Source organism: Cariama cristata, unplaced genomic scaffold (genome assembly GCF_000690535.1).
Source record: "Cariama cristata isolate BGI_N322 unplaced genomic scaffold, ASM69053v1 scaffold17432, whole genome shotgun sequence".
Lineage (NCBI taxonomy): Eukaryota > Metazoa > Chordata > Aves > Cariamiformes > Cariamidae > Cariama > Cariama cristata.
Window position 1 is genome coordinate 118954 of NW_009603493.1, and position 10807 is coordinate 129760.

Here is a 10807-nt window from a genome sequence, read left to right on the forward strand (position 1 = left end):
TAATAATTACAGCCGGGTTGGTTGCTTAGGAGGTTGTTTGTGAACCGCCCCACCGAGTGCCAACCCTGTTATTATTCCTCAGCCCTGTTATTAGACCTAAATCCAACTTGGTTAAGAATGAAGACTCCTGTGAAAAACACACAAACTGTTTCCCAGATCATCATTTTTATTAAAATTCACAAGCAGCTGAAGGAAAAAAAGAAAATAAATGACTAGAAAAATGTAAATAAAAGTCATTCAGAGCATTGCAGGCTGGCTGTGTACAAAGTATGTTCTTCCTAGCAGCAACATGCGCTCTCTGCTCTGAAAAGACCTTTGTTGTTTGAAGCCATGTCAAGGCTTTTCATCACATTGCATCATTCAGCTGGCCAGGCTACAGCTTAACCTAATCCAAGGGCAAAAGGCAAGCCCAGAGCATCTGCAGGACCAGCTCTGCTGCGGAGGGAAGAGGGATGCTGGGGCGGTGCAGGACCAGTCTTTGGCAGCGGCCAGCCCTGGAAGAGGTCAGTCAGGAGCTGCATCCTTGTAGCGACGGCCAAAAGCCACGTGTCTTCCTCCACAGCGTGAATGAAGAGTGACTTGGGCTGACGGCTGTTGCATGGATAAACCCAAATACAGTTGGCAGCCAGCATGTGCAGATAACCTAGGGCAGCTACGGCCCAACCGTTGGCAGCCAATGTGCAGTCAAAAATGCTCACATCTCCCCAAGGTGAAGCCAGGATGTGCGATGCAGGAGGAAGGAGAGGGGATCCCTCCCCAGCTCGCCCTGCCAGCCAGTGCTCCCCAAGTCTGCTCGCTTTCCTTCCGAGGCCTTGCTAGAGGCAAGATGTCCCCTCCCAAGGCGCGAGCTTTGCCCCGCTGCACCTCTGTTTCTGCTCGTTTCCTAATTACGCCCTCACCCACGCGCTGCTCGGCGAGCACGGCGGGGAAACTCAGAAGACCGGCTCTGAGCACGCAGCGGGTTTTATCTGGTGAACATCTCGGCAGCGGTGCCGGTGCCTTGGCATGCTAACAGAGCTGCCGCGCTCACCCTAGCAGCTGCGTGCGGGGAGCTGCCCGGCCTCCAAACAAATTGCAACTGGCTGCAGAGAGGAAAGAGGTGGAGGGGGGGAGAAAAAAAAACCCAAAGTGCAAAACAAAAGGCACCTGCCCTGTTCCACCGCGGTACCTGGTGCTGCTGGCAGCTGCCCCGAGCTCCCACACTTCAATGTTTCAACAGCCATCGCCTCCATGGAGTGGCCAGAGGATGGGGAGAGCCAGGTGCTCTCAACACCTTTTCCCTTTAAAAAACACTTCCAAGTCAGCCAAACAGCAGGCACTGCTGATGGCAAGTTCACTGCCTCTAAAAAAACCAAACCAAAACAAAACCTCTTAACCCTCTCAATCAAGTAACAAAAAGTACCTAATGGCTCCCCATGCCATGCTGGCCGAGGGATGCAGCCTGGTGCACATCCTCCATCTCCCCAGTCCTTTCGGGTCACTGGTGCCCACGAGCCATCCCTGTGTCCCCCATACCCAGCCCCAACCCAGCAGCCAGCGCTCCTGGCTCCTCGCCGTCCCCATGCAGCAACTGGCAGTGGGGCTGGGTGGCCCTTGGTGCTCCCATGACATGATGCCAGCGGCGGGGCTGGCTGTGCCTCCCGCTTCTGGTGCCAGGAAGGGATGCAAAAGGCTCCTGGGAGTCCTGTGCAGGAGGAGAGGAGGGGACTCGGTCACTGTGTCGGCTCCAGCAGCGAGACAGGGGACATGGATGTGACTCTGGCATCTGTGGAGGGAAAAAGAAAGCTCATTAGCAGGCGTGATGCTCGGCTCAGCCCGCCCACGGGAACACCAGAAAAGGGGTTGCACATTGGCAGCTATTGGGGTAAAAGCCTCCCACCCTGAATCCCAGAGATGGGTGGAGGTAGAAAGCTGGTTTATTTGGGGTTTGCTTTGCTTTTGTAGGAGTGAAGAGAGAGTGGGCGTTCGGCTGGGGAGGGCTCAGAGCACTACTTCTGTGGCCATGACAAGGGAATGAAAAGTTGAGGGAAATGGAGTTTTAGCTTTTTTTTTTAGGGCAGGGAGGGGGGCCCAAGAACTGGAACAGATAAAACAAAAAGCCACCTTCTCTCTTTTTCCACTGGTTCCTCCAAAACCATCTGTATGACTATTTCCAAGGGGTTGATTAATCCAGTCTGGGGCCAATCTCAGACTGCACAAGTTTCCATCTGCCCAGGGTTAGGAAAAGCCTGATTTTCATCGACTTTCCTCCCCAGGCCAGCCACTCCCTTCCAATGCTGCTTGATAAACTGGCTTCAGAGACAACCAGCCACTTGCAAAGAGCAACAACAGCAGAAAACTGCAGTCCCTGTTTATCTGGCCTTGCTATTATACACATGCAAATGGATTTCCCTAGGAGCCACTGAGAGAAACCAGCTGTGACTTTGTTCCAGCAATACCAGGGAGGTTGTAACAGGTTGCAAGCAACCAACTCAGCAGCACGCAGGTGAGCTGCGGCGCTTAGGAGACAGTAGATTATCCTGAGATTTTTATTTTTTGGGCTGCCATTTGCAGACACACAGGGCTTTTGCATGAGAAGATGTCCGGCTGCGAGCAGGGCTCTGTGGACGGAGCCAGGAGCGATGCACAGCAACAAAATCCTGCAGCTTCTTGCCAGGTAAAAGCTGACCAGGCACTGCTCCATGTGGAAGGGAAGCCAAACCACGCAGTGTTACACCATCTTTGCAAAAGGCTTGTTATCTAAGCTGTAATGAAATAATCAAGAAAAGTCACCGAACAGATCTGACACATAGTGTGACCACGGTATCAGAATACAGTTCTGGGCCTGGCATGCTGCCTAAATCCTTGCAGGAGCTTTGGGGCCAAAGTTCAGCTCTTAGGTGCCAGAGCAGCCTCAAAACTCTGCAGCCTCGGCCGCTCAGCGCCCATCCAACGGCAGGCACCAGCTGCTGCTGCCACCCCACAACCCTCACAGGACCTAAACCCACCAAAGGGCTCCGGTGGGAGCCACAAAATGGGCTCTGAGCTTTCGGATGAGCCCCAGGAATAAGTGCCTGAGCAGTGCCTGGCCACCAGTCTCTGATCCCTACAGCCCAGACTGTGAGGAGGGTCCTGCAGGAGCTGAAAGGCCCTGGGAGGGGAAGCCCTGGCTCTTTGCTGCTACAGGATTTGGCTCATCCCCATTTGTTCCGAGATGGGAGTTCTGACATCTCCACCCCAGAGGAGCATTTGAGGCTCAGGAGGTAGCACAGACAGATGCAGTGACTCCCCTCTCCACTTCACCTTCCCCAGCTGGACCATGCAATCTGCAGCTCCTTCATCTCCATTGACTGTTCCAGCCCCCAGCTGAAGGCTCCTCTCTCTGGCCCAAGCCCATCTGTGACTCTGACCCACGAAAACGAGAACATCACACAGGACGGATAGCTTGGAGAAGCCACTTTTAATTTGGAGACAGGCAGTTTCAAGAACCTGTTCCTGGTACCACCTGAAGTCACCTCCTGGGGGGTGTTGAGTTGTCCCCATCCATTGTGATGGCACAGGACTGCAACAGACCACCCAGCATCATCCCCTGAGCTCCTGGCTGGTCTTTTCTTATGTTTATAAACACAGAGAGTCTTTATTAGCTGAGTACTCAGTATTTTATTTCCCTTTTGTAACGATTCACCTCCTCATGGCTTCACCACCATGGGTGGGAGGAGATCGGGCTTTTACGTTTCATATTGTGAATCACGCTTGATCCTTGGAATTAACTGCAGGTAATAAGCACTCAATTAATGTCACACAGCATCCTTGGCAGGGGCACTGGGACCTCTGCTGAAAGGTGCCCTGGCTCCAGCTGGGAAGGGTGAAGGCCATGCCCTCAAGGAAACATTTCCAGCCGATCAGTTTTACATTTTAAATTAAAAGCAGACTTGGTGTTTTATGATCAACATTTTTCAAGGTTTGGGTTTCAGGGCTGGTATGAATGCAACCTCACCAGTTTATAGGCGAGAAGGTTGTTTTTTTCATGAGTACAACGTACTATTTCTTACCATGTGATTGCCCAGGCCTTTCCCCACCAGCCCACCTTGCTCTGCTCTATGGGCACCTTGGATGGTCCCTCCCGAGCCTTCTCCAGCTGAGAGGGGTTCCCAGATGATCAGCATTCCCAAGACACACCAGCACCCGGGCACATGCTGGCCAACTTGCCTCTAGGTGCCCCTACTTGAAGAAGGATCCCACAGGGACTAAAATGGCTATTGCAGCAGAGACCTTACGTAGCGGGAGCTGCAAGCCAGAAGATCCCTCGGCCAGACCTGCTAAAGGACAACAGGGCAGTCGTAGGACCCTATAGCCAGTTACCCCAGTTCCTGAGCCCAGTTTTGCACAGGTGCAGCCAGGACAGCCAAGGCAAGCATTTGGGATGTGGCTGGTACGGCATGGGCAACGCGTGCACATCGGAGACATTTGGGTCTGGCCTTCACTCGCCCATCTTGGTGCTTCAAGGAGCTGTCACAGTGGCTGAGGCCATAACAATAACTTAGTTTAAAAAAAGAAAATCTCTAGAAAAATGGTATGAAGAGACATTCTGTCTGGCAAGAACTCATGTATATTTTAAATACTTCTTTTAACCAAAGAGTGGAAGCGAAGCCAAAAAAAGACATAAAACCCTCACACAGTGACTTTTCACCAGTTTTATTTGCAGGTTGGCATATTACAATTCCTAGTTTTCTTGTGCTTGCGCCAGGATCCAGATTACAGGGAGGGGAAAATATCTATACAGCCCCCACAAAGCTGTTTATTTTATTAGGTCTGAACAACCCAAATATAGTAAGGAGGAAAAAAGGTAGGAGAGGAAAATAACATCTCTGTGACTTTGGAGGCTGCTTTTTATTTGGTGGCTGAAGAATCAACTCCCACCTCAAAATATTCCCTATTCCTATTCCCAGCAGTGCAGCTACTGTTGAACTTTAATATTCAGACACATCTGCTACCAGAGAAAATTAATTTTCAGCTCTAAGATGGCTCTTAAAGGGAGGCCCCATTGATCTCAGTTGAAAATGATGGAGCCCTCACACTCATTGGTGCAATATTTAATAGCTGAGTGGCAGTTAATTAGATTACTGAGCTGCTGTGACAGATGCTAGGCAACATCTGAGGAGGAGAATTTGGAAAAGCCATTATCTTCCAGCACTGAGAAAGCTCTCAGAGATCTCATTTTAACCCCTTCCACTCTTGCCCTGCCCTAACTGTTGTCCAACCCCTGTTAAAACCAGGTGCTTCACAAATCAAAGGCCAGCATAATGCTCTGGGTGGTTTTTTTTTTCCATCTAAGAAAAGCAGGTGGTCACACTGGACAAACACCTGGCAGAGGTGCCAGGAGCTCCTCCTTGGTTCCCAGCTGGCATCAAAAGAGATGATCACTGGGAGATGCCAGTAATTTCACCCGCTGGGTGATTCCCAGGTGCACCAACCACACCAAGTGGGAAGCAGGGAAGTGAGAAGGTGTTAGAGGGTTTGGGCAGCACTCTTTCTTCCCTGTATTAAGTGAAGCGGATTTTGATGAGTCTACGGAAGAACTTCCCTCGCCACAGTCCCCACTTCCAAATAAAACCATAAGTGAAGCTTGTCAATCCCACCTCCATACGTGAGGGTTTCCCAGCTCCTTCAGCTAGCTGGAATGTAGTCTCCAGGCACCAAAGCAGGGTTGTGTGTGTTGCTGGCACTGTGAAACCCACAGACTGAGCTAGCAGAGGTGTTACGGACTTCCTGGGAAGATGATGCTCTCCGAGTGTTGCCCATATCAATATCTGCTTTCACAATGCAAGGTGAGAAGAGTTTTTGGCCTTTGCCTGGCCAGCTGCATCTCAGCATAGATTGGTGAAGACATGCAAAGCTCTGTCGAGTGAAATTGGTAACCAGAATGGCAACCAAACGTCCCACTGGGGAGGAGAGAGGAGGAACCAACAGCCCTGTTCCAGTGGCATTGCAATAGCATCTTCCCTGAGCAAGTGAGAACTGGAGCACCAGAACCAGACAGGACACCATGAGTTTCCACCAACTTTCTTATTCTCACACACCCCAAAACAACGATAAACATATTATTCTTCTGGTTACAAAACCCCTTCCCTCCCACTCAGGTCTCACGCACAAGTCTCAGAAGTTCTGACTTAACAAGCAACAGTTTGGATGTTAAATAAACACCAGGACCATCAAATGCTCCGTGGCTTCTAAGCTTTTGCTTCCGCTACCCACTGAAATGTAAATACAGAGCATAAAAAGAGATGCAGGATTTGCCAGCATCCCAAGGGTCACTTGCCTACCTATTCATCAGCTCTGAATAAATCACCCAGATAGCAAAAATATCAATCTACAGAGACTTTTTCCAAAGCACTTGTTGCCCCAGTATCTCCCAGGACTCATACGCAAGTGCTTTCAGAAACCTTAACCCCCTCAACTGCATGGGGACAGGATGTATTCCATGGTGACAACTGTGAGTGCAGGCGTGGACACATGTGCGCTCCCCTACCCACTCACCCACAGAAGGGTGATGCTGGCACATCCAGCTAGCTTGGAGCAGAGGGAGAAGGGCTGTGGCCTGCTTGCAACCATCTATGTAGATGTATCTCTTAAGATACTGGGAGGATCATTTGGAAACGATCCTCAATGGTCTCAAGTTGTGGTTCAGGTTGGATATTAGGAAGAACTTCTTCACTGTAAGAGTCGTTAAGCATTGGAACAGGCTCCCCAGGGAGGTGGTGGACTCCATCCCCAGAGGTGTTTAAAAAACATTTAGATGTGGCACTTCGAGACATGGTTTAGTGGGTTTACTGGGCATGGTGGCATTGGGTAGAAGGTTGGACTTGATGATCTTTGAGGTCTCTTCCAACCATAACAATTCTATCATTCTAAGAAACAAGAGAAACCTGGGACCTAGCTAGACTTACAACATCGCAGAGCTGATTACTGTTTTATGGCACTGCATCCCACCTTTAAACGTACCTTTCTCATAAAACATGGGCAACTTGGAACCCATGGCTTCAGCATGGTGCGTACAAACACAATCGAGGCAAGATAGCAAGTTTCAATTTAAGAGGAGGAGACCCTTACCTTATTGACCTCCTGGATACAAGCCTCTGAGCCCTGACCCTCATCACGATGGCAAGTGCTTCCAGGTGCTGACGAAAGCTGTGGGGATGAGTGAGTAAGGCACCGTTGTGATACAGTTCCATGTGTCTGATGTAGGGTCGTAGCAGTCCAGCGTTTTGCACCTCTGAGTGCCAAAGTAACCCCCCACCACATAGAGTTTATTCCCTGAGGCCAAAGCATGGCATGACATGCGCTTGGCTGTCATGTCCCCAATGCGCGTCCACTGGTCCGTTTCGCAGTCAAAGCGGTAAGCAGATGCTGCCGTGAACTCGGTGTCTCCTCCCATGATGAAAATTTGGCTGCCCAGGACAGCAGCTGCTGTGTAGCGCCAGGGCTGCGGGCATTCGGCTTTGATCATCCACCGATTCTCAGCTGGATCATAGCACTGGACCTTGGACACCATGTCTCGGTGAATGCTGGTCCCACCAAAGACAAAAAGCTTGAGCCTGGCACTCACCACCGCAGCGTTGCTCACTCCATCTCTCAAAGGAGCCACCATTGTCCATTTGTTGGATATGGGATCATACTTCTCTACTTGCTTCAAGGAAACAGAAGGAGATGCAGGAAAGACTCCAGCTACTGCAGTGTGTCCACCAACCACATACAGGCAGTTTTCCAATTCAGCCGAGCCATGCCCAAACCGAGCTATTAACATTGGGGCAGCTTTTGACCATTCCTCATGAACAGTGTCATACACCCATACATCTTTTGAGACCCCATTCTCTGAGCCCCTGCCTCCAGTGATATACACTTTGCAGCCGATGGCACAGGCACTAAACTCCTTCCGTGGACTCGGCAGGTCTGCTTTGGGGATAATTTCTTTTGCTTTGTGATCCACTTGGTAGATCTTGTCACACATGAAGGTCTGTCCTCCCAGGATCAGCAAGGTGTGCCCAGCTTTGCGAGGCCTGGCACAGGGACTGGTGACCACCCCATCATTCTGAAGGATCTTCTTCTTGCACTGAATAGCTTCATCCAAGACAAGCTTGTTCCTTTCATCCACCATGATCAAGTCCTCACAAGCCAAGGCTTCCTTCAGGCATTCAGAAGGAAGCAAGGCCAGACGAACATTCCTCAGAAGTTCTGGGAGATAAGCCTTCCGCTCATCCAGATCATATTTCACCCACTGGATGACAGCCTTAAAGACCTTTTCTTCATCCTCAATTTCCAGCTCATCACTGGAGATGAGGTCCAGTAGAGTGTCCTTGGAAAGGTTGTTGAAGTCCTCACTCTTGTGAACAGTCTCAAAGTTGACCAGGCACATCCTCCAGGAGAGCTCATAGAGCCGCCGGCACTGATGAGCATCCGAGAGCAGCATCATGCCCAGGCAGTTGGAAGGGTAGAGGTTCTTCTCCAGGAACTCAGCCGCTGCATCTCGGACATCATGGAACTGCAGCATGTCTCCAGCCTCCAGGAGGGACTCAGCGTTCTCCTCATTGATGATGATCCGAGAGGAATAAGCAAAGTCCAGCAGCAGCTCCAGCACCTCTGGGTGGAGGCTGTCATGGAAGTTCACCTCATCATCCAGGCTCTCCCGGAGGCCATTGCTAAACATGGCTTCAAAGTATCTGCTGGAGGCAGCCAGCACTGCCCGATGACATGGGAACGACCTGTTTCCTGCCCAAAGGGTGACATCGGTGAACATGCAGTGCTTCCGCAGGGTGTTCAGATGGGACAAGACGCAGTCCGGGTGGGAAGCTTTGTGAAAAAGCAAGATGTTCATGGAGCCGGTGCTAGTCCGGGATTTACGGTTCTCATGGACACTGACTGACATGATGACAGAGCTCTTGCCTGCAGGAAAACAAACAGAAAAACCATTATTCTCTTGTCCTTACTGAGGTAAGGCACGGAGAATACATACATTTGCTATCCAACCCTGGTACACTGTCAATGGACCTCAAATGTGAAGCACCAGGTGACACCCCAGTGCCCCTGCTCTGTGGGTGCTCCTGCACCCTGGCTTGCAGAGCCCGTGCCTCCTGCACCCTCACATCCTCCAAAAATTTAACTCAGGCTGAGCAGGGTGGGAAGGCAGAGTGGGGTGAAGGGGGAAATTCTGCACTTTGGTTGTAGCAACAGAGCAACAAAGTGAAGCAATCAAAACCCAAACTTGATGGTAAATTGTCTCAACAGCCCCTAGAGGGTATTGGCAAACCACAGAAGAGATATTTTTCCTTAGAAAACAGCATTAAGAGAGCAGTCTATCCAGGATAAAGGGCATCGGTCTGTTCTTGGCTCAGCAGAAATCAAGTTTGGCTTCTGATTTTCATGAAGATTACTGCAGGTTTAGGAAAGGCAATTGCTACCGGTTTTATTTACAGAATATTTAGCTACCAGCACAAGCCAAAAGTTTTGAACAAATTTTACCAAACCTTTTCATTGTAATTTTTGTTGATAAAACTGACCAGACACTGCATGTGACATACACATTTTGCAGGACAGATTCACATCAGAGAATAAGACAAAAGACACAGCTAAACTATGCTTTTTAACAGACAGGCAGAAGCAAACACCAGGCTTTTATTAGCTACTATTTCATTTAAGTGCCACGCGATACCTATCCTTGCCTGTAGAAGAAAAACCCTTTGGACCAATCAAATTAATACTGCTTAGATGATAAAATCCAGGTCATTTACTCCAAAATATTTTAGCTGGCTCTATTTTCTTCCTCATGTAACTAAAAAAGGGTTGCTTGAAAAAACAGTACCTGGCTCTCCTATATCTTCTCTCTCACCCAACACTATTTTTCTATCCCTCTTCTACCCTGTCTTCCTCCAAAACTCTGCAGTTTTGTTTTGCAGGCTGGAGACATCAGGGCTGAAATCCCATGGCATCCCGCTCCAGCCACCTAATTGTTTAGAAATAGGTAATAAGCCACACAGATATAGTTGGGGAGGGGTAGAGGTGGGGGTTTGGCCTCCACGCTTGCTCACTCTCAACCATTCCTCAGCCTCCCACCCCTATTTTGGTCTCCAAGCTGGCTCAGTCTCAACTCCTTGGCCTCCCACTCCTTTTTGACCTCCACTCTTGCTCACCATCTCAACTCTTCCTCAGCCTCCCACCCCCTTTTGGCATTTGGGGATGTTGGTTGATGAGAAGCTCAACACGACCCAACAACATGTGCTGGCAGCGCAGAAAGCCAACTGTATCCTGGGCTGCATCCAAAGCAGTGTGACCAACATGTTGAGGGAGGGGATTCTGCCCCTCTGCTCTGCTCTGGTGAGACCCCCCCTGCAGTACTGCCTTCAGCTCCGGGGTCCTAAGCACAAGAAGGCCATGGACCTGTTGGAGTGAGTCCAGAGGAGGCCATGAAGGTGATCTGAGGGCTGGAGCACCTCTGCTGGGAAGACACGCTGAGAGAGTTGGGGTTGTTCAGCCTGGAGAAGAGAAGGCTCCAGGGAGACCTTAGAGCAGCCTTCCAGTACCTAAAAGGGCTGACAAGAAAGCTGGGGAGGGACTTTTTACAAGGGCCTGAAGTGATAGGGGCAATGGCTTTACACTGGAAGAGGGAAGATTTAGATTGGATATTGGGAAGAAATTCTTCACAGTGAGGGTGGTGAGGCAGTGGCACAGGTTGCCCAGAGAAGCTGTGGATGCCCCATCCCTGAAAGTGTTCAAGGCCAGGTTGGATGAGACTCTGAGCAACCTGGCCTTGTGGAAGGTGTCCCTGCCCATGGCA

General features: G+C 50.2%; 1 protein-coding gene across 1 annotated transcript; it reads right to left on the reverse strand.

Moving 5' to 3' along the window:
• Positions 1–1701: 1701 nt before the first annotated feature.
• KLHL25 (kelch-like family member 25) lies at positions 1702–8902 on the reverse strand. Its single transcript, XM_009695234.1, has 2 exons — positions 7090–8902; positions 1702–1765 (listed from the first exon to the last, which is right to left on the reverse strand). The coding sequence occupies exon 1, from the start codon at positions 8900–8902 to the stop codon at positions 7133–7135; it is 1770 nt and encodes a 589-aa protein (XP_009693536.1). The 3' UTR covers positions 1702–1765; positions 7090–7132.
• Between the last annotated feature and the right edge of the window lie 1905 nt (positions 8903–10807).